Consider the following 27,306-nt stretch of genomic DNA (forward strand, 5'->3'; position numbering starts at 1 on the left):
AATAAAAGCTCAAGATAAGAAATGACAGATGTTTCATTATTGCGTGAAAAGAATGTATTTATTTTTTTTTTTTTTTAATGGGTGGGTCAAAAAGGCGACAAAGACGTGCACTTCCAGTGCGTGTTTTTCCTAATTAAATCGTCTTTTGGCCATTTATTTCTAAAGACAATGTTGTGAAGACGATTTTGAAACAATGTGTTTTGCGATTGTAGTTGGTGGTATAGTCACAATTTAAACTCTGAATATAGGCAGTTCTAAAGCGACTCTGGTCTGGTTTCTCCTTATGTTGGAATCCTCAAAGCACCGTTTGTACACTCGACTTGTAATCCTCGGAAACAACAAAAGGCACACACAGCGTTACCAATAATTAGCCCTAAGGGGCACATGGGAGTAGATTATACCCTGAGGGACACATGAGCATCATTGTCGACAGCCACTTTCACACCGACCTGTATTGTCGGCACAGACAGCGGGAAAATTGGGAAAACAAATAGGTAGTGCAAGTGTCGCGATAAAGGCAAGAACTAAATTCCGCAATGCCAGCACCAGGGTGTTGTCGTATTTTCTCTGTCACACCAGGCGCTAGTGCTAGCGTCGTCATGCGTCTAATTATCTGATCGCAGGTTGGTACTTCAATACAAAGTGTGAGGACTTTTGCCAATTCTGACAGGGTGATACATTTTGGAGCTGTGGTCTCTTTAGCAGTGGCCAAATTGGAAGCATAAAGGGTACAATTGACAGCAATCGCCAAACGAAACAAGCGAACGCTTACATAGCCGTTGCAGCTCCACGCATTCAGATCATTAGATGCACGATGACGTCGGCGGCAGTATTTGAAACGGGGACGATAGCTTCCGCTGGTATAAAGTGAGCAGCGAGTCACGGGTGATAAAACTCCAAACTCTCGTCGGGACTTCCTGCTACCCGCCTCCGATAATTCGGCAGAAGTTGGAACATTTTTGGGTTGACATCAAACAAACCCCCCCAAAAAATCTAATTATCAGTAAGTCATTCATTTTGAATGGTAATGTGGCAATAGCATCTGCCTCACAGTTCTGGGGACCGAGGGTTCAAATCCCAGAGTTTGCATGTTCCGGGTTAGGGTTTTCTCCGGGCACTCCGGTTTCCTCCCACATCCCAACAGCATGCGTGCTAGGTTGATTGAAGACTCAAAATTGCCCGTAGGTGTGAATGTGAGTGCAAATGGTTGTTTGTTTCTATGTGCCTTGCGATTGGCTGGCGACCGGTTCAGGGTGTACCCCGCCTACCGCCCGAAGATAGCTGGGAAAGAAAATGGAGGGATTTTGTTTGAAATTATGTTCAACTGTTTTGGAGTCATAGTTTATCTTATATTTACGGTTTAAACTATTAATAGAGGAAAATCTAAACATTTGGGGCGTAACTTACACACAGTACCGGCAGCTCAGAAGAAGGCGGCTTAGGTGGCCAGTGCGAAAAGGTCTCGTCACTCAACTGCTGCACAACAGGAGCCATAAACAAAACTAGTGAGGGGTGAGGGTGAATCAATAACAATACCTTAAAAATAAATAAATAAAATAAATAAATAAAATAAAAAAAGAGTTGAACGCTAGCATTGAATTCTGCTGACACATAGACATGTGGAGACGAAAACAGAAGCGACAGGAGACGGGCCAGAAGCAAACACCACGCATGCAACACGATGGCCAAGTCCTCCTCACGCACACCCACTCACGGAAGAGGTCTGGATCACACACTCGCGTGGCTTTAAAGTCAAGTGGGAGCCTCGAAAAGGTCAAGACGCAGCAGAATCGTGGTTTAAAAGAATGTGTTTGAATCTGTGTACCATTCAATCTTTACATTTACAAGTCACAACTGTCAATCAAACAATTTCCTTTAAGATGAGTGGTCACTGCCAATTTTTTGTCTTGAGTTGCGAGCAAAAAATGCAAGTTAAAAATGCCACTCAGTTGGTGGCAGCGAACTTCACAACAAGTAGCAGTTTGGCAGATAGTGAACAATACAAAATAAAATGTAAAACGTTGGAGACCGGCTAACAAAACTAGCATCGCTGTCACACTCACTTATAAACCTTGCAACAACTTAACACTTGAGCACACATACAGTCAGAACATACAACAAACAATATATCCATCCATCCATCCATTTTCTGTGCCGCTTCTCCTCACTCGGGTCGCGGGCGTGCTGCAGCCTATCCCAGCTGTCATCGGGCAGGAGGCGGGGTACACCCTGAACTGGTTGCCAGCCAATCGCAGGGCACATAGGAACAAACAACCATTCGCACTCACATTCACACCGATGGGTAATTTAGAGTTGTCAATTAACCTACCATGCATCTTTTTAGGATGTGGGAGGAAACCGGAGTGCCCGGAGAAAACCCACGCAAGCACGGGGAGAACATGCAAACTCCACACAGGCGGGGCCGGGGATTGAACCCGGGTCCTCAGAACTGTGAGGCTGACGCTCTAACCGGTCGTCCACCGTGCCGCACAAACAATATATATACATATATTTGTTATCCTCTGCAAAAAAGCACTGATAATCACAGCTTAGTTGCAACCGGGTTCTTCTGTTTCATCATTCAATCGCCATGTACAAACCCAATTCCAATGAAGTTGGGACATTGTTTTAACCATAAATCAAAACTGAATACATTGATTTGCAAATCATGATCGACCTATATGTAATTGAATACACTACAAAGACAAGATATTTAATGTTCAAATTGATCAACTTGATTGTTTTTAGCAAATAATCATGAACTTGGAATTTGATGGCTGCAGGACGTTCCCAAAAAGCTGGGACAGGCAGGCTCATGTTTACCACTGTGTTACATCACCTTTTCTTTCAACAGCATTCGATAAACGTTTAGGAAATGAAGACACCAATTGTTGAAGCTTTGTCGGTGGAATTCTTTCCCATTCTTGCTCGATGTACAGCTTCAGCTGTTCAACAGTCCGGGGTCTCCGTTGTCATATTTTACGCTTCATAATGCGCCACACAGTTTCAATGGCAGACAGCTCTGGACTGCAGGCAGGCCAGTCTAGTACCCGCACTTTTTTACTACGAAGCCATGCTGTTGTAACACATGCAGAATGTGGTTTGGCATTGTCTTGCTGAAATAAGCAGGGACGTCCGTGAAAAAGACGTTGCTTGGATGGCAGCATATGTTTCTCCAAAACCTGTTTGTACCTTTCAGCATTAATGGTGCCTTCACAGATGTGTAAGTTACCCATGCCATTGGCACTAACACAGCCCCATACCATCACAGATGCTGGCTTTTGAACTTTGCGTCCATAACAGTCCGGATGGTTCTTTTCCCCTTTGGCCCGGAGGACACGACGTCTACAATTTCCCCAAAACAATTTGAAATGTGGACTCGTCGGACCACAGAACACTTTTCCACTTTGCATGAGTCCATCTTAGATGAGCTCGAGCCCAGAGAAGCCGGCGGCGTTTCTGGGTGTTGTTGATAAATGGCTTTTGCTTTGCATAGTAGAGTTTCAAGTTGCACTTACGGATGTAGCGCCGAACTGTATTTACTGACATTGGTTTTCTGAAGTGTTCCTGAGCCCACGTGGTGATATCCTGTACACATTGATGTCGGTTTTTGATGCAGCGCCGCCTGAGGGATCGAAGGTCACCGGCATTCAATGTTGGTGATTTCTCCAGATTGTCTGAACCTTTTGATGATATTATGGACCGTAGATGACGCAATCCCTCCATTCCTTGCAATTGTACGTTGAGGAACATTGTCCTTAAACTGTTGGACTGTTTTCTCACGCACTTGTTCACAACTAGGTGACCCTCGCCCCATCTTTGTTTGTGACTGACTGAGCAATTCAGAGAGGCTCCTTTTCTACCCAATCACGGCGCCCACCTGTTCCCAATGAGCTTGTTCACCTGTGGGATGTTCCCAACAGGTGTCCGATGAGCATTCCTCAACTTTCGCAGTCTTTTTTGCCACCTGTCCCAACTTTTTTTGGAACGTGTTGCAGCCAAAAAATTCCAAGTTCATGATTATATGCTAAAAACAATCAAGATAATCAGTTTGAACATGAACTATCTTGTCTTTGTCGTGTATTCAATGAAATATAGGTTGAACATGATTTGCAAATCATTGTATTCTGTTTTTATTTATGTTTAACACAAGGTCCCAACTTCATTGGAATTGTAGTATTGTGTGTATATGCTTCTGTTGACTGATTGTGGTGGCTAACAAGCTAACGTTATCGTTACTAATGCTCGTTATCAAACTTCCAGCTCACGTAAACACGACCGGTTAAATATCAAATTCAAACTCATTTCTGTTGCCTGTTTTTTTAATTGCACATTTGCGACACGGGCCTAAAATTGAATTATGAATTTTTGTGTGCGAGTTCTACTATTATCGATTGCCAATTGAAGATGGAAAGAACGAATGTCACGCAGACTCCTGTGATTTTCTGTCTAAGCACGAATGTTTTGGGGTTGGACGGCGGACCCCCCTTCACTATTCCCCAGCTCAGGGGTCAGCAACACGTCTCGGAGTCCAGCTGCAAAGACGGATCAGCCCATGACTCACGCGGGCTGCACACTCCCAAAACAATAGCCGGCCCGACGAGGCCCGACGAGGCCCGGCCCGGCTGCACAAACACACTGCGCATGTGTGCGCGTCTTTGATGCCAAATCGCTACACAACTGTGAGGCTTGCATGGAAAATAAATGCCATTATTTTTAGAACCCTAATCAAAGTTAAGAGTACACAGATCACATGTTTTATCAAAAGACCCCGTGGGGATGTTCACAGAGGCCTGGTTATTATCTGCACCCTTTCAAAAAGATGCAGCAGTCGTGGTAGGAGTATGAAAGACGTTTGAGTATTTATTTGATATCCAGTTTAACACTTTTTGCCCTCACTAGTAAGATAATTCAGCACGCTAGTAGAATGACAGTGCCTTAGTAGTAATGTTTTTCCCACAACTAGTTCCACTAGTAAGTGGAGGCATTTTAGTAGTACTAGTAGCCCTCAGTTGTTCACTAGTGCATAGTTTTGCCTCACTAGTAATATGTAGCCGTCCTAGTATGCCAAAGTTGTCCTACTAGTGACGACAAGCTGTGTACTCGTACCGTGGTTCTCAAACCTTTTACTCCAAGTACTAACCCCAAAAAATATTTTGCTCACCAAATACCGCCACAATGACCAACATCAAACGACAGTAGCGTAGTAGGCACAGTAGTTAACAAGCCAGGTTGAATTGTTTAACTAGTAGTCCAAATGTGGACTAGTAGTGGGAAAACATTCTCTGTCATTCGACTAGTGACTAGTGAATTATCTTACTACTTTGGATAAAAAGCGCACTAGGATGAAGTGTCGAATAAATGCTCAAACGGCTTTCCATACTTTCCGCTACGGCACATTAGTAGGACAATTTTGACAAACTTGCAAGACAATTCGATGTTACTAGTGAGGCAAAACTGTGCACTAGTTGGCAACTGTGTGCTAACAGTACTACTAGGGATGCAACTAATGATAAATCGGTGAATCTGTGGATTATTTGTTTTCATTTATCGGGAATTTTTTATTTTATTTCCTTCCTTTTATTGAAAAAAGACACTATGTCAAATTCACAGTGCAGAAAATACACAAACATAAATTAGGATTCAGTTTCTGGTTTTTGTCTGTAACGTGAGAAAATATGGGGGCGGGGGGGAATATGGATCATTGTTTTCCGAAGTTTACAAACGTCTTCCGTTGATCAAACACTAAAACAATCACTCTTGCTTTCATGGAGGATTAGAAAAATTTGAGAATAGTTACTGGTGCGACTTGAGAGTTTTGAATTTTGAACAATCTGAAGTTAAACTTCGTCTCCAAACAATTGATTGATTATCGTTGACGATTCATTTGATAATCATTGTGCACAAATGTCATTCAGCGGTGGGGGGGGGGGGGGGGGGGGGGGGCGGTACTAGTATGCTGAATTGTCATACTAGTCGGGATGAAAAGCATACTAGTACATGGACCTTAAGGATGGACATCAGGGATATGGAATAAACGCTCGAACGTTTTCTTTTTTGCCGAACAACAAGTGGGGACGCTTTTGTGCCTGAAAGCAGCCGGGCAAGGCCAAATCCCCCCCCCACACACAAACTCAAGTTTTCATCATCATCATCATCACGAGGGAGGAAAAGACAAGCGAACGGCCTGAGTTTTCTGACCAATTGTGGAATCAATCACAACATTAAAGCGCGAACCCCCCCCCCCCCCTTTATCCTCGACTTTCCCAAGCTTAAGACCACCACCCCCGCCTCTCCCCTCACTCGCTACTTCTTCACCCACTCCCCCTCTCTCTCTCTCAAAGCAAAGTCTTCTCCCCCCCCCCCCCCCCCCCCCCCCCCCCCCCCCCCCACACAAAAAAAACGCCCTTTTGTTGCTGTTGTTGTTTTTGTTTTGTTACCATTTTACTCTTCCAAGCGAACTTCATGGCGAGTCCTTCTTTCATGGTCCGGGGACAGCATCAGGAGCCCGACAACAAGTCGGCGACACAGATGGCACCTCTCGCTCCTGTCTGTCTGTCTGCTTGTTTGTTTATCCTCCTTCTCCTTCTTCTTCTTCTTCTTCTTCTTCGTCAAGCCGCGCCGCAAAGGCTGGCGTGGTACCGTCCGAATGTTGCGCTCGTCTCTTCTATTCAATGAGCCTCCGCCTCCTCCGCCTTCTTCTTCTTCTTCTTCGCCCTCACCACATGCGGGCCTCCCCAAGTTCCCAACTCCTCCTTCTGCTGCCATTACCGTAAAACACGTAGAAAAATGACCCAGGGGATTTTGTGTCCGCACAGCTTCCCTCAGTGATCTCGTGTTTCTCGACCTCTACGGAGAACCAAGGCACACATATTTAAATTCAATCAAATAAATAAATCACCCCAAATGTATCATCATCTTTCCCTATTGATGTGAACGGAAATGCCATTAATCCGATCTCACCCCCCCACCCCCAAAAAAGTGTTTCCGTGCTCCTAAAGTGTTTGTTTTTTTTATGAGAAAAACAACACTCCATAACACTGTACTTTAGAAAAACATATAGCTTTGACATCATTAACTAGAATGTAAAGAAATTAAGCTATTTTTGCCAAACTTTTGCCTTCAATTCAATAGGCATTGTGCTGCTCCTTCTGGTGTGCACTTTGGCCACTCGGGGTCAGTAAAATACAGACGTACTGCTGATATGCTGTACACGGGGAGGGTCTCAGCTCCTCGGTGACGCATTCATGTCGCATGCTCTTCACAGAGGATAAAGGATGTACACCAGTGAGTAATGTTAATGATCTGTTCACATGTTGCTCCACATTCGTGTTCAAATATCCATTTCTTAGTTTATAACACCACAACTATCAATGCTATTCATTAGCCTGTCTATGGCATTTTGCATAGTTGTTGTTGTTTTTTGTAGCATAAAGCTAAATGTACTTTATGAACTCATTCCCTGCCATTGATGGCATGTGAAGTCAAATGTCTACAGTATGTTAACTGGGAGGGGTGGCACACTCAAGGCCTGGGGGCCAGATGCGGCCCGCCACATCATTTTATGTGGCCGTGAAAGCAAATCATGTTTGTCGACTTCCATGATTTTTGCTCAAATCTGTGCCTAAATTCCAAATTGTCGTAATAATAAACAACGTCGAGATATTGCATTTTTCAGTTACCAAACCCTAACCCTCTACAGTAACATAAACAATACTTGAACAAACTATGATCCTTGTGTTGTGTAATGGTAATAATATGTTCTGGTGATGATGAAACATTTATATGGTTTCACTGTTCTAACGGCCCTGAGGGAAATCATAACTACAATGCGGCCCGAGACAAAAAAAACAACAAAACAACAAAAACAAAAAAAAGAGTTTGACACCCCTGTTTTAAATTCACAAGGTGCAATTCTCTTTGTTTTGTTTTTTGACAGTCAACTTGCACTGGGAGTGGCATTAAACAGCTTGAAGCCTCTTTTTTGAAGAATTGTTTACTAATCCAAACTGCTGCTTGTTGTGAAGTGAGTTGAGTTGACTGCGACTGCACAGCGCTCATATCTCAAGTCAAAGCAAACAAAATAGGCCGAACACGAACCGCGTATCTCGATAAAACACATAAGTCGGGTCACTCGTGTCTCACGGCAACACTGCAGACTGGTTTGATAAAGAGTAATTATGACTGTATGTGGTGTAGTATTCATCTGCTGGATGCCTGCCTTTAAGGGGAGTGGCTTAATGACATCAAATGAAACTCAATGTAGGTCAAGGTACAACTGTAATTTACAGTAAAAAGTCCATTTTACTTCTGTACCCACTTAGATTTCAGACTTTGTACTTTTTTCCTTTTACTTAAGTGCAAGCGTTGACGCAGTACTTCTACTTTAACCCGAGTCCTTCATAAGCACTTGGGTACTTTTGCCACCTCTATTTGCCCCCAGTTTAGTTTGTAATCAAGTTATCTATTGCAAAATACAGGATCAAAACGTGAATGATGGTAAATGTTTCGGAGCAGATGTATGCAAATGCGAAGTTGTCTTGTGAGCGAAGCAGCTGCTGCCTCAGGGCCTCCCTGTGTGGGACAATACAAGGAAGGCATGGCGTCATTGGCGCTGTGTATCGTCAACGCGCCAATAGGAGAATGGCCTTTGTGTGAGAATGGCCTACACTGCTTCCACTGTCAATGTCCGAAAACGCGTACTCGAAAACGGCAAGATAGGAATCAAGCCTCGGTCTTGTGCAGGCGGCTCATTGTGGACAAAAGTTGTTTTGTAGACTTTTGTGGATTTCCAGTCAAGTGAAACAAAAAAGATCTAGAATGACTCAGTCGGGTGCGAACCTCCACCAGCGCTGAACAACCGTAGTGTGGTTAAGTTTAAAAATAAAATAAATCAATTTGTATAAGCCATGAAACAAACATAACATGACTCACTTGACAGAGTGAACTAACAAACGAAACGAACAAACGAACATGCCAACGGCGATGACGCCACAACGTTCTCGGTGGAGGTAACTGACAAGCAAATAGTGATCCTCGGCGTAGGTAACTCATAAATATAGTACATTTAACGAGCCTTATTCAGGTAATTACGTGACAAGCAATCGTCAATGAAAACTTCCTCGGCGGGGATCATCTTTAAACGAATAGCAATTAAAACATCACTTCCTTGGTGAACATAACTGAGAAGGAAATGTCAATGAAAACACACCTTCCTCGGTGGAGCTAACGAGTAAAGAAACACAACTTCACTTGAAACGTAACTTCCATGGTGTAGGTCAGCCGTAAGAAACGCTGATGAAAACCTAACTTCTTGGCTGGAGGTTATCGCGTCATCGTTTTCTGTGGGAGAGATGCTGCTGCAACCCAATTTGCGCGTGTGACAGGCTGCTCGAACCCCCAACGTCAGCGCAAGCGTCACCGACGAGGTCGTCGTGTGAGAAGGTGAGGGCACGGGTGGATCGCCGTGTGTTCGGGACTCACATCTGGCCGTGCTCCAGTTCCCAGGCCGAGTTGCCCCGAACGGGTAGGCAGACTTGTGGGAAGCGCACGGGGTCAGTGGGAAGGTCACGACCTCAAAGGACCTCCCCGAGAGAGTGATGTCATAGCGGCGAGAAAACCAGGCGTCGGACAAATCCTCTGATGGACGAGCAGACGCGGGGAACGTCTTTCAACGTGACCTACGTGACTTGTTCTCTATGGTCACAGTCATTCTGCAAAACAACACTTACATGGGCTATTTTGTTCGATGCGAGGTTGTCGTGGTAACTCAACCTCCTACGGGGTTCCCTGACATTTTAGGGGATTTGATACTTGCAAATGTTTTCATTGACAAATTTGTTTTTAACCTATGCACTGTTAGTCACCGAATGTTACTCACAACACCCCAAGATGCCACACGATGGCACCAAAGCCCGGCCCAATATAAAAGTAGTGCTTTGGCGCCAATTTGGATGAAATGTCGATGAAAACACAACTTCGTAAAGTAGTAGCAATCTTCTTGGTGCCAACGAACTGTGTTGAAGTGAGGGGGTGAGCTTCTATTAGACAGGCCAAAACCCTGGCTAACATAAAAGTAGTGTTTTGGCATGGATAAGCAATTACAAAAAGTTGGGGGGAGGGAGCGTCAATGACTTGTGAATGAATTTCCACTATTTGCAGCAGAGCTCATGCCTGCTAGTTTGCTTGTTTGTTTTAAAATGGGCAATATGAATTGATTCAAAAACGAAAAAGACAGAACTTGCGTAATTTACAAGCAGATAGTGATACAGGCAAAACTTCCTTGGTACAGTTAACTAATACATACACGTGGACGAAAAGCTAATTTCCTTGTCATTAGCCATCAGCAATGCTAATGTGACTTCAAAAACAAACCAAAAAAAACAAGGATGGAAAAAAAAGTTGTTTTCTTTTGGACTAATAACAGTAGAAGTGTTTGTAAAACCCTACTAGATTTTTAGCAGAACACGCTCTGCCACTGCCACTGTATTTTTTTTGCTACTGTGACGTTGAATGGAAACTCCAACTTGTCTTTTGAAGTTATAAAAAGCCTTGGCATCAAACTTTTCTAAGAGGGGACTAATGACACAGCAAATGACCCCGAAATTGTTGACGCTGTTGTTTTTCACGATTGTCGGTTCTCGCTAGGACTCCTCTCCTATGAGCGCTCATCTCTGTGTTAACGTGGTGCTTACAGCACAGACACAAGCGGGACAAAAAAAAACAGGCGGAGCGTGGCTGGTACTGTTGTTGCACCACATGTTGGGGGGGAAAGAAAAAAAAATACATTCCAGGAAATCTCCCGCTTCCTGCCGCCAGCCCCGTGACTCCGCAGCGGCTGCTGTCCTCATACCAGTCACAGAGATTTTTCAGGTATCGGTACTTTGCTTGAGCGTTGATTTTTGTAACCGCTTGTTGTCGTTGTTGTTGTACAGCCCTACATTTGAAAGCAGATATCTGGACTTTGTGCTCCTTACTTTGTGAAAAATTGGCTTATTGCTTTGGTTTTTTTTCCAATCGCTGCGGATGATGACACAACGTAAAAAAGACCGAAAATCAGAAAGGTCATTTGTTTTTACAGTAATAGCCATCTCTTGGTGGTTGTTTTGCTTTGTGTCACGAGCCAAAATTTCAGTTGTGCTCGGGTGATGTCTGTGATGCCCTCACCTGTGGGCAAGGAGAGTTTATGACATGACAATATGACATTACAAAATGTTATTGTGATATCTTTGCAATGAATTACCTTCAAGTTCAAGTGGTTCAATCCCTATTTACAAGTAAGGTGCATTTTTTCCCCCCAGTTGTAATTATTAGTGAATTTAGCTTTTTTTTTTTGTTGTAAATTCACTTTAGGAAAAGTACAGGATCACGTTATCGAGCTGTTGAACAACAGCGTGCAAGGTTTAACATGATTTTTCTCCTTCTCAGTACAAGAACTATGTAAGTTAATAAAAGGGAAAATTACAGTGGTGGGTTAAGGTTAATTCATTCCGTGACCACGCTTATATCTCAAATCCTCTTTGCCCATTGAAATGAATTGAAATGCAAAGTACAACACATACAGATATACTGTACATAGAGATGGTAATAGTCGTCGTTCTTTGCAGATCATGAAGAAAATATGCCTGTTAGTATTGTTATATTACCTGTCTGCATGTGTTGCTCCACCATTTGTGTTCAAATGTCTGTTGCTTGTAGCAGTGGTCCCCAACCACGGGCCCGTGGACCGCCGCCGGGCCGCTTGGTACTGGGCCGAACGTCCGTCAGTACTTGTAATTTTACCCTTTTTTTCAAGTATCTGTACTTCTACGTAAGCGTAGAGTTGAGTGCTTTTGGCAACTCTTGCCTCAAACCCGACAGAGGCTCTCCAACGGGGTCATAAACGCAGAAGGATGGTAGGTGGAGGGTGATAAAAAGGTGGGGTACAAAGAAGGCGACAGATGCCTTTTGTGCCGTTTATAGGCTAGATAAGACAGTGGTCGTATATTAGAGAAAGTGTAGGAGATTCACTTGAAAGGGGGCATTATCTCCACTTGGGGTAGGGTTCACAGTACTGTCACAACCTGAGAAGATCCACACGGGCTCATCTCACAGAGATGATGCAATCTCGTGTCGGGACTCCAGAGAAAGATGACTGGATGGAGTCCTGCTTTGCCGTTAGCGGAAAACAAGATCGCAGGAGCACCGTGTTGTTGTTGTTGTTATGTCACATTGGGGGGAAAAAAAAATAATTCCAGCCGCTGCCAAATGTCTGTTCTTGTTTTCGAATCACTCAGTTTACAAGCAGAAGGTTTGTGTTATAGCATGTCAGAGCCAGTAGAGGGCAGAGTTCAGAGTCACAAGTCCATCCATCCATCCATTTTCTGTCACGCTTCTCCTCACGCGGGTCGCGGGCGTGCTGGAGCCTATCCCAGCTGTCATCGGGCAGGAGGCGGGGCACACCCTGAACTGGTTGCCAGCCAATCGCAGGCCACATAGAAACAAACAACCATTCGCACTCACAGTCATGCCTACGGGCAATTTAGAGTCTCCAATGAATGCATGTTTTTTTTTTGGGATGTGGGAGGAAACCAGAGCCACGCAGGCACGGGGAGAACATGCAAACTCCACACAGGCGGGGACGGGGATTGAACCCCGCACCTCAGAACTGTGAGGCTGACGCTCTAACCGGTCGGCCGCCGTGCCGCGAGTCACAAGTCGTGAGTTGAAATTTGAAATTATTCACTCATTCTCTGCTCCCTATTTGAAGCACTATATGGGTATTTTTATACAGTGGACCTAGATAGTTCCCCAAAATATTCACTTAAAATCACTGTGCAGTGATAAGGGAGTAGGGAATGAGTGAACGATTCATTTTTATATAATGGACAAATACAGTCCATTAAAAGATCCTTACATAGTGGTTCCTAAACTTACGACTTTTTCAAGTTACATGCTTTTTTTGCTTTCTGTTGCAAAAATGTGAAGTTTTTTTCTAACCAGGGGTCCCAAGAAAGTGAGCACTAAGAAGAACTGATGTCTATTCTGCCCTCCAGGGTATCGCAGGAAAACCCCCCCCCCAAAAAACATCAGTCTGTTCACTGCCACTCCCAGTTCAACTTTCAAACGTCAGCATAAAGAAAATGACATGTTGTGTATTCAACCAAACGCTTGACAGGACAAACTCACAAAAACATACCTTGATCTTGGGAAAGTCAGCTAGCTTAATGCCAACACATAATGTGAAACGCCATGGCTAGGCTAATGAAACTAGCATCAACATTGCAGGAGGTATAAACCTTTACACAATTGATATTTCAACACAAACGACGCAGCAACATAAGTCGACGCACAATATAACGATAGTCACAGGCATATATTCTTTACCCTCCGTGAAAACCAACATTTATTACTGCATCTTTCTGATCTGAGAAGAGACCGTCTTCTTTATGTATTTATTGTGTAAGCGTAATACTGCCCCCTGGTGGCCAGGGTGTGCACACAAGAAGGAGCAGCACAATGTCAATGGGCACTAAAGCATGAAATCATGAATTCTTTACAATCTTTTTATGTAGTACAATATTACAGTGCTATTCTTTCTTTCTCATTTCAATGGGGAAAGATGAATGGAGATCGATTCTAGTGTTCTGAGGCACCACAGTATTGTTTTTAAGGTTTTCGCAGCCATCGCAGCCTTCTGAGGGAAAACACAACAAGCAAAAGGCTTTAGTGCGCAAGGATCCTTAACTGGTTCCATATGAGTGCTGCTGAGATGGCTTTTGTTGTGATTTGTAAGGCTGCGGTTGACTGCGTAGACGTGCGCTGGATCCAGCGGTCACAACCAGCCAAACACTTGCACAGCTGCGTTTGCTTTCTCACTCCGGCTCTCTCCGGTCAAGCGGAACCTTTGTTCAGACCACATTAAAGCCTCGCTCTCGGCCCGTCTTCTTCATCTCCCCGCCATCGCTCGTCTCTTATGTCACTCACATCTATTGTCCTCCGTGTCTCTTTCTTTCTTTGGTTTTTTTTCTTTCTTTCTGTCTCCAGAGAGGTGACGTCATTTTCAGGAAAGGCCAAAGCTTGGAGGCTTTCACCCCGCCTCCTTTGAATCCCACACTAGAATCACAGCTGACACAGCTGGGAGGAAAGTTTCTTGGGAGTTTCATAACCACTTAAATTATGACAAATCACTTTTTTTTTTTTTTAATGCAGGCTGATGTTCATAACAGATTCCCCCCCCCCCCCCCCCCCCCCCCCCCAAGCTTCCTTTTTGGGGTCAGTGGCGCAAAAACTGGGATAATCCTCTTGACTTGGATCATGTGTTTCTTGTACTTTCAGGTGTCGGGCCTCAAAATTACACACACACACACACACACACATATATAAATATACCCCCCTCACCCCCTCCCAAGCTAAGCCTAGCTAAGCCTTGAATGAGTCAGTCTGGACCGGGTTGCTTTTCTGTCTGACCTGGCGCTAATGCGAGAAGGACCGTCTGTTACCCGACAGATCCACGCAAACCCCGATTTGTCACATATGCAACAAAAACAACACACACTAGTGCGTGGGGTGTGTGTGCATTGTGGGGGGGGGGGGGGGGGGGGGGGGGCTTCATTGGTCAATCGACCTGTCCCCGCATTGACAAATGTATTTTGATAAGTCAAAGAGTCCGTCAGCACAAACACAACAAGCACACTCACGCAGAAGCTGCTGTCGGCCACAGCTCACACTCAGACACTCATACGCAAACTCGCCGTCACACGCCACCCCGCCAGGCTCCGCCCCTTAAAGGCACGCTCATCTACACAGACAAGTATTTTATTCACATTCTATGCTTGCAATTAGATTTTTGTGCTTTCAAAAATGTTTAGAATGTGTTTTAAAAGTGTGTTTTAATAAGTTCTAGTATGTTTAAAGTATGTGGGAGAGGTAAAATAATTTAAAAAATGGTTTAATATGGTCCCTTTATAGCGTGGATTTTCACCTATTGGAATATATCATTCGCAATAAACAAGGGTTCACTGTTCTTAACAAAATCCTAGATCACATAAACACGACCAATTAAATATAACAAACTAAATTTTCCTATTGCACATATTGGTCCTATTGGTCCTAAAATTCAATTATAAGAAATTTGCTATTTTTTCTTTTTTTTTTGTGGTCAAAAATTTTCATTTTTGTTTGCCAATGGAAAATGGGAAGCATGAATGATAATGAAATTTAAAATAAATACAAACACACACACACACACACATTATATTTGTGCGGCTTCACAGAGTGGGAATTTGCGCCCCCTTGTGGAGTCAGCCGCTGTAGAAGAGCTGCCTTTTGAAAAAACTCAAGTTAATAAAAGCCCACTTGAGATCAACCATGTCCCGGGCATAGGGTGCCATTCAAGCTAGGAACGCCAGCAAGGCCCGTAACACACCAGTGACAGCCGAGCAGGACAAACTGGTGGGCGCCCAGAAAAGTCACACCTATTTGCGCATTTTAAATCGACAGATCACACCAAGAGAAAAAGAGAGAGAGAGAGAGAGAGAGCAAGAAAAAAACAAAAAACAAAAAAGAGCAGAATCTGTAGTTGTGTTAGGAAATGAAACTGAGCCACTGTGACACATACAACAACACGCGCAGTAAAAAGTGAATAACACGAGCCGGAATATGCAAAAAAAAAATTTTTAATAATAATAATAATAATCACAAAATGACACGCCAAATCCACCAAGTTGTGCTGACTGGCGAAGGCTGATGACTTGCGTTATGAACTGGACAACCAACAGCACCACACAGACATCACAATGCCAACTTGATCCTTGTCATGTGTCCTGGCTAATACCAACAGGCACACACTTTGCGTGTATGTGTGTGTGTGTGTGTGTGGGGGGGGGGGGGGGGGGGGGGGGGGGTATAGTGTGGGCACCTCAGCACACTCACAAGCACAGTACATGCAAACAAAATCAAAGATCTGCTCCTGCGCACATTACCTAATATAGAGCTGGGGTTTTTTCCCCAGATGAAAATAAGATTAAATTAACCTCAAATACATTCTAGATCAGAAGTTTTCAAATTGGGGTCCCCGGACGTACGAGGGTCCCCCCCCAAAAAATTGGATTCAGACATAAAAATATACCTTCAGTCACAGCTTCTCAGTAAGTAGCAGTAATATGCAGAGGTTAAAGAATAGTCTAAGAGTATTCGTATATTGTATGTGTACATGTGTTGCTCCACCGTTTGTTGAAATAGTCGTTAGAAAGGCTCATAACGCAGCGACACTGATGCTATTTGTTAACCCGTCTATGGCATTTTGCATTGTTTGTAAGCATGGTAGCTTGTCAATGTGTAATTATCTTTGTTTTCAGTTCAGTTCAGTTGCAGTAACACTAGTTCTTTTTCACAGAAGATAAAAGAAATTATATCCTTTTTTATATTGCCTGGCCAAGTTATGTGGTTGTTTTAACTACACAACATGTATTTCTTTTTGTTTGATGATTAGTTTGACAGTACACTTTAACTGTGAGTGGCAAAAAACAGCTTGAAGACAATTTTTTGGAAGAATTATTTGCGAACTGCTGCTTGTTGTGAAGCGAGTTGCCGCCATCCATCAATTTTTTGTTCAAAAGTCAAAGCAAAAAAAAAAAAAAAAGATCTGAACCACGTCTCATAATTGGAAAAACTGTACATCTTTGTTGTTCTCAAGATTATGACTTATGACTTATTATTTTTCCCTTAAAAAATTACATTATTCCACATCACAGAACTCCCACACCCACACGCCCACCACCATATGGCGGCACCATGAGTTGCTGCCCCAGTTAAGCGAGCTGCTGCTGGGACGGACGCTCGGGTTACAGAGGACAATACCCGCACTTATTGACTTTTCACACCAGTCCCATTCTGTGACCTAATTAGGCCCACAGCCACGACAACACGGTGCTGTCCGGCGCCGCGGGCGGCCAGACAACTTGACACATGCCCGGGGGTCACCCGAGTGTGTAAACAGCATCTTAAGTGGTTGATTGAATAAAAGCGGTGGCGGGGACCTCATTTCTGGGGATAAAAAAGGTGCTCTGTTAAAGTTAAAGTGCATCCCAGCGCCTCCACTTTAGTTCCGCATGACAACAGTCACTCTTTTAATTAAGAAGCCGTCCATCTCCCCTGAATGGGAGTCTGAATTCTCCCCGTTTGAAAGCGCAGTGAGAGAAATAAGGCCTTCAGAAGGGGATAAAGCCCCTTTCGCGCTGGCCATCCAAGCCACCTTTGTCTGAGCTTGCTGTCTTGCGTACAGTGAATCTCATTTTCATATGACCACAACATACCTGGAGGAGGTACCACAGTGGCAACATGGACATTTATAGTAGCAAAAAGGCGTTTTCAAAATGTCATTTTGATCATGGACGTGTATCATTTGGCACTAAACTGTGAAAGTAACAGTGGTGGCAATATTTTGCCGGATTTGAGATACGAGCGCTGTATGGTGGCAGTGACCGCAACACAACTCACTTAACAACAAGCAGAAGTTGGCGGATAGCAAACCATTCTTCAAAAAGGAGCCTTCAAGCTGTTTACAGTCAAACTAAACATTAAACAAAACGAATTACATGTTGTGTATTTAAAACAGCCGCATCATTTTGCCTTAGGAAAGTCTGTTTCGCTTAATGCTAACAAACTGCAAAACACCATGCGCAGGCTCACAAATAGCACTGGTGCTCCAGCTTTATAACCCTTGAAACAATGGATATTTTAGCACACACAGTGGTGCAACACAAACCGACAGACAATATAATAACACTCACAGGTATTCTTTTTTTTAAATCTCTGTGAAAAACAACTTGTATTACTGCAGCTTACTGAGGAGTTGTGACCACCTCCGTCGATCTATTAGCCATATGTGTGCATCATAGTTTACGTTCACCGCGGTTACCGCTCGCCCTAAACGGCGTCACCTCCCACAATACAGCTTTTGCGTTGCATTGTGGGATGTGGCAGCCATTTTAGGCAAACAAACAAAGACGGAGCGAGCCACTGATCTTCAGCCTATGCGGCACGAGAAAAAGCAAAGGTTCGGAGCCTTCCCTGGCCATTCCGTGACTGTTTATAAACAGAAAATAGTATGTAATCGGAAGTCATTTTCTTTTCAAAATTCTTCATATCTACCTCTAGTTGAGTACAGAGCGCGAGTACTTGTGTCACCTCCGGAAAGTAATAATGGAAAGAGCAGACGCAATCAAAAATCAATGGTGGCACGTGATGGACAAATCTAAAACAGGATGTAAGAATGAGAAGTCGTCTTGCAGTCCTTCAAACACTTCAAAGCACGTTGTCAAGTCATCAAAACATGCCACAAGCAAGTTTGGGAAGGGAAACACTGAGACGTCACCGAACATCAGCCTCCAACCAACACTACTTCTCTGTTCATAAAGGACGAAAGAGGAAGGAGGAGTGCTCAATCAGCTTTCTTCTTTTTGTTTTTTTTCTCAATGGCCATGGCACCATTGTGTAAATTCTTCGTCCTTTCCGCCTGCTTTCGCCGCCGACCGTCACTTCTGCATTTCCAGCTTGTGACCTTTTGAAGTTATTGAACTGCTCTGCTCGTGGCGCACATGTTATACGTTCTCTTTAATTTATGGATTTGCTCGCGTCTTAATTGGATTTCTACCTCAGTAAGTGTGTGTGTCTGAGAGAGAGAGAGAGAGAGAGAGAGAGAGAGGGGGGGTATGGAGGGAGGAGGATAAACACTCCATTGTTAGGTCAAAGTCGTAAAATGGAGTGCGGTCAACCGCTGAGATGTTTGCGCGTCTGTCACAAGGAGGTTTAAACTCGGTCATGTTCTTTGTCAGTGTAGCGCGTGCACCCTGTGAACTTAATCACGTCGCAATCATCGAGACCATCAATACTGTGCAAAAACACCATTAAAAATGAAAATCAAATACAGTGGTGACCTAACTTACATTTTTTTCTTTTTTAGACACAAGACGTCATGGTGGCGAAGTTTCAAACTAAACCTAAAACAAAGAGAATTCTACGTTGATGAATTTGAAATGTGATTGGTTAAAGAAAAAGTCCCATTGCTAACATGGGACTTTTTGGGGTTGTTTTTTTTCTACAACAACCAGTGCTTCTGATTCTGAAGGCGCGTGGGCAGATTGAATTGACATGGCAGCACACAGAAGATAAAATCTGATTCGACAAAAAAAAAAAAAAAAAATGTACTGGAAGCACTACAACCCAAAAAACGTCTAATGGAGTACAGACTATGAGGACTTCTGCCACTTGTGTAAAAAAGTGACACTTAAACAGACTTCCTTTTCTCCTTTTTCCTCCAGTACTTCTACTGAAGTACAGAAGGTGAGTACTGTACTTTTGCCACTTCTGCATTTTGACCTGTTTTTGCGAAAACAGCATGCGAGCTCCTGTGGGAGTCTCGTAATAATAATCAGTGAACTCTTTGATAACGTGCGACACCTCAGCACTCCCACATCATCTCTGACCTGAACTGTTGGAACAGATAGGCGTGGCGGCGATTACGGTAATCAGGTCCGATGCTCCGCCCCCCCCCCCCCCCCCCTTTTTTTTAATTATTATTTTTACAACTGGCATGGTTTCATAACATCAGCCACCTTAAGCAGGGGAAATGTCATGACATGACCGGGAGAAACACTGATGAGTTGTGACAGGTCATGCAAAAGCCTTCAACTTGCTTTCCTTACTTTTATTTAACGGAATCATGAAATTCGCCAGGACTCCGAATGGGAGAATTCCTACAGTAGAATTTTTAGAGTTGCTGTATTGCAATGCCATTTTATCTTATAGCATGGGTGGCAAAACTATGGCTCGTGGGCCACATGTGGCCTGCTCCATTCTTTAATCAGGCCCACTGAGCATTTATGTGATCAAGTCTTGTTTTATTTGTTGCATTGATTTGGCTGTTTTTGTTCCCAAAATTAGTTAATTTAAACTATTTGTTCAATTTTATGCATTTATTTTTTATCAGTTTATCTCATTCAGTAATTTGTTCATTTATTTTTAACAATTTTACATACGCATTGAACATTTTTTTATTTTATTTTATTAACACATTGGTTAATAAATTATAATCAATTGAAAATAACATACTTAAAAAAATTATTAGGAATTATTTTATTAAAATCAACTTTTTGTTGCATCAATATGCCCCCCGCCCCCCAAAATTGGTTAGCTAAAATCTGTTTATTCATTTAGGTAGTTAATGAATGTGCTAATTTGGGTATTATAAATAATAGATTAAAATATCAGTAAATACTGTTTCACATATACATTAAAACTATTTTAAATAATTATTTGAATAATTACACCTAAATGAATTATAATGATGCTCACATGTGAGGGCATTACAGTACTTTAATTGCTCTCTTTTTTTCCACTTCACTCAAGCAGCAGCATATCTGAAGCTCGCTCGTGACACACACACAAAAAAACCCAAAAATCTATTAAGCGTCGCAACTCCAAAACCCGTAAGTTGGAACACTCTTAGGTCAAGGAGGTACCACTGTAATTCTTTGACCATTTTAAGGCATCTTAGACCGTTTCAGGGAGACCACAAAAACACAAATACGTGAGTTATTCAGCAAAAAGCTACAGATAGGTGCCATAGGGGAAAAAAGTAAATAGGGGAATTTGTAAATATGCAAGGACACACAGTCGCAGAAATGCCATTTCAATTCAAATCATGATGTCACCTTACAAAAGAAAACAATCGTCACATTTTCTACCGGTTTTGCAGCGTGACCATGTCCAATATTTACACACGTAAGGGTTCGTTTATCGTTACGCAATTTGACTGAAGTCCTCCAGCTCACCTTATAATCTCTTTTACTACCCTACAGCTGTTACGACGCTGTAAAAGTCACAGGGCTTGAGCAGACGCATGGACCTGATGGATGCAGCGAGTGAGCGCTCCCTAACCTTCCCCGAGGCCGGCAAACAATGGTCGGAAAGAGCGCGGCGAGCGGCGAGCATACAAGAGCCAGGATGTCCGACAGGCCACACGGAGAAACCATCTGCACAAACAACTGTGACAAGCGCGCGCGCACACAAACACACACACTGACTTGTGACTGACACTTTAGCGTGACATCAAGTTGCAAATGTCACTAATAATGCATGTCAACGTTACGTGAAGGGGAAATCATTCTTTCACTTAATAATTGTAAAGGATTAGCAATTGTTGCTTGACTTCAGCTCAGCGAGTGCGTAAAGGCAAAGAGGAAACGTGCGACGACAACCACTGTCAGTCAGCCACAGTCCTATTTTTTTTTGCTAGAAAAAAAATCATCATTATGAGGACTAAGTGGCATTTTTCGAGATAAAAACTTGAATTTCGATTTTTCCAAGAATATTACAAGAATGAAGCTCTTTTGTTTTCAATAAACAGTTGAGGATGACGTTGCATCTTTTTTTCCCAAATCAAACTTGTGACATGACAAGATAGTCATTTTTTGGAAAGAAAAAAGTTGTTTTTTTCCCCCAATGAAGATTCTAACTATTACATGAATAAAGTTGTTTGTTTTTTTTAAGATCAATTCTTTTCAAGAAAGTCATAGTATTACGAGGATTAAGTCACATTTTTCAAGACAAAAAGTAAAAAAAATATTTTCAAAACAAAAGTCGGAATACTACAAGAATGTCCTTTTTTTTTAAGATTCTTCTTTATTTTATTTTGAAAAACCATAAACCACCACCGATCTTGTTTTTTGTTTGTTACATTGTTCCATTCAGCGAACACAGTCAAAGCCTCCGTGGACAGAAAATCTTGTTTGACAGGAAGACAGTTAGGGATGTTCAAATGTTACGTTGGTGGCGACAGCTTGAGCCAGCAACAGATGAATTCACTTGATATTGTTTCCTACGGGCGGAAAATAGTTTTGCAATTAGAACCACTTGGAAGTCAAACGAAAGATTCGGAGCTTGCACGGTATTTCCTGTCACCGAAACACTTGAGGCAGCTTTTTGCGACCTCGGCCGGCGTGGCGTGCACGTGCGTGTCAGTCCTACTGTGACAAAACGCAGACGCTGACGTGCGGCGACAATTTTGTCGAGCTGAGATTTAGCTTGTGACACACATCGGGAGTCATTTCTGGGATTCTGAAGTCGGGGGAGTCGGTGTGAGGTCAGCGCTCCTCCCGGTCGTGTTACCGAGGTCACGGGCCAGTTTGTGTTTTCGGATGCAAACGGAGGAAGGAAACGAGGGGCATGTGACGATGAGCTTTGTTTTGTAAAAAGCATTCTATTCTTGAACTCTCCCCAGTTCAGCTCCCATCCTTGACGAGACAACTACAGCAAGCGTGCAAGCCAAGGGCAACATCTGCTCGCATGTTTAACAAGACTGGAAGTACCTTGTGATTGGCGCAAATGAAAACGCAGAGCACAGCAGACTAAACAGTTGTGTGTACAGTGAATGCCCCTTCATTGCGGGCCAGACCCCTCACGAAAATCCATAGAAATACAAAAAGATCATATAAAACGGCAGTCCCCAACTTGTTTTTTTACACCGCAGACCAGGTACACCGAAATACATATTTACATTAACCGGCATAGAAACAAATCAAAACGAATGATTCGATATACAGGGTGTCCAAAATGTCACTGTAGACTTTCTTTTTGTATATTCAGTTTCAGGAATCATTTGGACACATGCGAGGCCAGCAGCATTTGACAGCTTTAGCTTTGCAGTTTTTCTAAGCATATCATTCCCTTGCCCATGGATCACCAATTGAAATTGAAGCAGCATTGTAAAATTGCTGCCTGCCAAGAGGTTTTCTGGCCACAGTTGGATCAAAACACGGAACTCCTAGAGCAGGCGTTCACACAAAGCCAGGGAAAGTCTATCCAGAGGGCTGCACGGGATGTAAAAGTCACATTTTGGTGAATTCAATACAGGTACGGCTTGATCGCTTTCCGAAGAATGTAGCTTTTGTTGATGGTGAGGTCCAGTGCAGCCCTCTGGATAGACTGACTTCGGCTTTGCGTGAACGCCTGCTCTAGACGTTTTGACCATCACCGTTTGCTTCCAACAAAGTCCTGATACGTCTCCATCAAAGATTGTCCCAATCCATGGAAGAAGGATTGTAGTACGGTCATTCACTGGCCACACTTGGCAACAACAACAACAACAACAACAACAACAACCCTATTATGACCACCATCGGGACACCCACCCACCAGAGACCGACAGTAAATTGGGACATGCCACACTTAGAATTTAGAACTGAAGAAGCCTTTTGGATTACAGGTGAAATGTCTTCAACAAACAAGAAGAATCCAGTTGCCACCATTCTACTTGGATGACTGAGAATCTACCGGGAAATTTGCTTAGGCCATAGCCTTGTCTAAAAGGAAAAAAGTGCTTTGCCACCATCTTGTTCAATTACTGGTGGATTTTCGCTATTCGCGGCAGGGCTGGGTCCATGTGACTGTTACTCACCCAGTGTCGGGGGCTTCCCTCTGGGGAGCGAGCCTGGTACCTCTGCAGGGCCACCCCTCCGTCGCCCTCCAGCAGCAGGGTGCAGTCCAGGTCGGGGCAGTGGTGGCCGGTCACCGGCGGCCAGGGTAAGATGATGGCCAGTGGGTAGTGGGAGATCATGCTGACCGTTTGCCTCAGCTCTCCAGACGCCACCGCATTCTCCAACCTGGATGAAGTCCAAAACAACAAATCTATTTTCGACTCCCTTCCTCTGACGTTTTTTTTTTTTTTGCTGGCGTCCCGCTGCGCGTGGAAGTCGGCTTGCCGACGCCACTCAAGCGTGCGAGTGATTCAAACTCTGTTGTCTCTCCTTTTTTCCTTCCCCCACCATTCATCCCAGTCAGAGGGAGGAGAGAGGCGAGGAGGAGAAGGAGGAGCCTTCACAAAGCACGGGAGTGAACTTAAAGACAGGAAAGCTGAGATAGACAGCAGGATGTTGTGCCAGAGTTTCGAAGAATCCAAAACGATTGAGGCACATTTTCCGTTTTCCACTTACACAATCGAATGAGAATTGTTTTGCCTCAGTCTGTCCCTGATGATATAAGTCAAATAGAAACTGGATAAAATAAGTGAATTCAGATATTTGTTTCTCAATACATTATACACGTTGGAAAATAATTGCTGAAAACATGCACAGACTAAGAACTACAGTATGTTGTAGTGAATTGTGGCGTTAAACTGTTTTTCACTTTTCCTGACTTTTTGGGTGTGGCTAAAACAGCGCCTCGTGACGCACTTTGGAGTCTGGCATGAGTCGCCTCTCCCCCACTACATAGGACAATTAGTGCCTTTGTTGGCATCAGAAGTTATCTGGCGCAGTTGCCACCTGCAGTTAGCTAGATTGCTATTCCGACACCGCGTAAATTGCACCTTCCCTTCGGATAGCCTGCCGACATGGCCGCTTTCGAGCGCATCGGCCATGCTAACGATTTTATTATTTTAATAATCGATTCATCTGCCGATTAACAATTGTTTTTTTTCACTTGAAAAAAATTCCATCCCTTTGTTAAAGACCAGAACATTATTTCAACCTGATTATAATTCAGGTAATGCTTTGATCCATGTAACATGTCAGAAAATAGACCAAAAAATGTCGATAACTGTTTTCCAAAATAAAACAAAATGTTTGCAAATGTCTTGTTTTGATGAAACTGCTTTATCATTACAATAACTATAATTGTTAATATGTACTGCTTTTTATTATTATAACAAATCTAATTATCAATATTTACTTTTCAAAGGCGGAAATGATCACGATTTGGAGAATTTTAAGTTAAACAAGGTCTCTAAACGATTAATCAATTATCAAAAATCTTGATCGATTAATTTGTGAATTGATTAGTTGTCGATTAATCGGTGCACCTCTAGAAAAATGTCCAACGTGACAGCTGCTGTGTGGACTGGGCTTCGCACTTGCGTGGTCGCTTTAGAGTGCCTCGTTGTCGTGGCATCGGTTCAATTTGAATTGTTGAAAAGTACAACCCCAATACAATGAAGTTGGGATGTGTTAAACACAAATAAAAACAGAATAAAATGATTTGCAAATCATGTTCAACCTATATTGAATTGAATACACTACAAAGACAAGATATTTAATGTTCAAACTGATCATCTTGATTGTTTTTAGCAAATAATCATGAACTTGGAATTTTTTGGCTGCAACACGTTCCATAAAAGCTGGGACAGGTGGCAAAAAAGACTGCGAAAGTTGAGGAATGCTCATCGGACACCTGTTGGGAACAATCAAGTTGATCAGTTTGAACATGAACTATCTTGTCTTTGTCGTGTATTCAATGAAATCTAGGTTGAACATGATTTGCAAATCATTGTATTCTGTTTTGATTGATGTTTAACACAATATCCCGACTTCATTGGAATTGGGGCTGTAGAATGTGACACTTGACGTTGGAATGGTTTGAATCAGTTGAGCAACGTGGCAGAAGGTGGTAAATATGTAAAATATCTTTTCACTGGGTATTTTTTTACAAATATTTCTTAATTGGGGAATTTTATTGTGAAAATGTTGGAGGATGTGATAAGTACTGCAGTTTGTGTACGTGATGAAATGAAAGAGCTGAACAGTTTAAAGTCGGAATGGTTTAAATTGATTGAGAATTGTTGACGGATGAGGTAAATACAACATGTAAAACATCTCTTAATTTGAGAATTTTACTGTGAAAACGTGTTGAATTTTATAGGAACTGCGTTTACGGTTTGTGCTGAATGAGCTGAACAGCTTAAAGTTAGAACGGTTTGCATCGGTCAAAGAAATGTCGAAGGAGAGGGTAAAGACGTCAAATGTCTGCATTCATTTGGGATTGTTTTCACGGAAAATGTGGGATAATGCAAAATGTGGGAATTTGGGGGAAATGAAAAAAAAAGATTTGCCGAATGAATTGAACAGTTTGAAGTTGGAATGTGAAAAAGGAGGAACTTCGTTGCTCAATGTCTCATTCACTTGAAGGAGCTTTTTTCGTGTGGAAAAGGTGGAATTGAAATAAAAAAACAGCATGATTAACTTTGCACAGGCAGATTGTTTTTCTCAAATATAGTTCTGCTATTGTATTGTTTTACAGTATATTTTGCTTTTTATACCTCATAAAGTGACTTCTTTAGCTAACTTACAACAACGAGAAGCACACCATGAAGTGACACTTTAAGCGTGCAAAGGCCAAACCATCATGCACATGATCAATGTGTAACATTTCTGCTGAAATGAGACTCTACCTACCTCTTAACGTGTGTGTGCATGGCGTGTGTGCGCGCATGTGTGATCAAGTGAAGGGCCAGTCATGTGTAAAACTCGACTCGTCAAGAGGATTAGGCCAGAGCTGGTGCACACAATGCACGTGGAATCAGCAGTTAATGTTGTACAGCGCCCTTTTCGCACTTCTAAAGCCGCTTCCAACAGTCAGACTTTGCATCCTGTTGTTTTTAGAGTAAATAAACAACCCACGGTGTAAACACACACACACAAGCACACACACACACACACACACACACAGAGTGCTGCGGCATCAACTTGTTTTGTGTCATGACTCATAACTCTGACTCAATCGGACAAAATTCCTGTCTCAATGCAATGCAATGCGTCTCCTCCTGAAATACGTTTGTGTATATATAGCGAGTGAGTCACGAGCACTTAAGAAACATATCAATCATTAAAATGCCTCTGCAACGGGACGTGATAGCCCGAGTGTGTGTGTGAGGAGAAATAGCAAATCACCCAGTAATGCCCAGGATGAAGTGTTCTTCTTCCTCCGCTTCCTGTGACACTTTGAAAACGCTGCTGGATGGACATTCGACTTCCTGTCATTCAACAAGGCCTGTTGGAACATGGACACGCATGGAAAGTATTGCTTCACCTGGAAATATGTGGAAAATGTGGTCACAATAGAAATCAAGACATCAACAGTATATGATTGAATTGTAAAATAGTGAACCTAAAAATACATCTACTTGAATTCATCTATTTTTTCCGTGGAAAATATCTGCTGAAAAATACATTTTTTTGTGCTTTCTGTAATGTCTAAATATGTAACAAGACGGAAAGCTGTAATTGGTGTCAAGGAAGTATGTTGAAGTGCGTTATCTCGACTGTTCTATGATACAAAGGCATGTTGGGGAGGAGCTAAGTTTAGCCAGGGTTGTTGGTGGAAGTTACGCAAAGTCCGTAATGTTTTTGCTATGCTGAGTGGCTGTTAAAAAAGCTTTCGCAAACAAACAACGGCGGTGTCATTATTTGCTGACAATTGCGATTTTTAAGAGATGTGGAGATGAAATACACCCGCACTTTCGGTGCATTTTTTCTAAATCATTTCAGCCATTTG

At 42.8% G+C, this 27,306-nt stretch overlaps 1 protein-coding gene and 1 long non-coding RNA gene across 4 annotated transcripts in view; one reads left to right on the plus strand and one right to left on the minus strand.

Annotated features, from left to right (window-relative positions):
• The window catches only part of rgl1 (ral guanine nucleotide dissociation stimulator-like 1), a 44,814-nt gene extending 18,012 nt beyond the window's left edge, over nucleotides 1-26,802 (minus strand). The window contains exons 1-2 of one of the 3 annotated variants that reach the window (XM_061778547.1): nucleotides 26,703-26,802; nucleotides 23,438-23,642 (exon numbers count right to left, since the gene is read on the minus strand). In XM_061778547.1, the coding sequence (XP_061634531.1) occupies nucleotides 23,438-23,596 (159 nt within the window). In that variant the 5' untranslated portion in view covers nucleotides 23,597-23,642; nucleotides 26,703-26,802. Of the gene's footprint in view, nucleotides 1-6,440; nucleotides 6,769-23,437; nucleotides 23,775-26,702 lie in introns of those variants that run through there. The other 2 variants (XM_061778546.1, XM_061778548.1) reach the window with 2 other exon arrangements.
• Nucleotides 9,973-21,398, plus strand: LOC133480494 (uncharacterized). Its single transcript, XR_009789284.1, has 2 exons — nucleotides 9,973-10,872; nucleotides 20,841-21,398. It is a non-coding gene; the product is annotated as an uncharacterized LOC133480494 (long non-coding RNA).
• Nucleotides 26,803-27,306: the final 504 nt, after the last annotated feature.

Source organism: Phyllopteryx taeniolatus, chromosome 7, assembly GCF_024500385.1.
Source record: "Phyllopteryx taeniolatus isolate TA_2022b chromosome 7, UOR_Ptae_1.2, whole genome shotgun sequence".
In the NCBI taxonomy this organism is placed as follows: domain Eukaryota; kingdom Metazoa; phylum Chordata; class Actinopteri; order Syngnathiformes; family Syngnathidae; genus Phyllopteryx; species Phyllopteryx taeniolatus.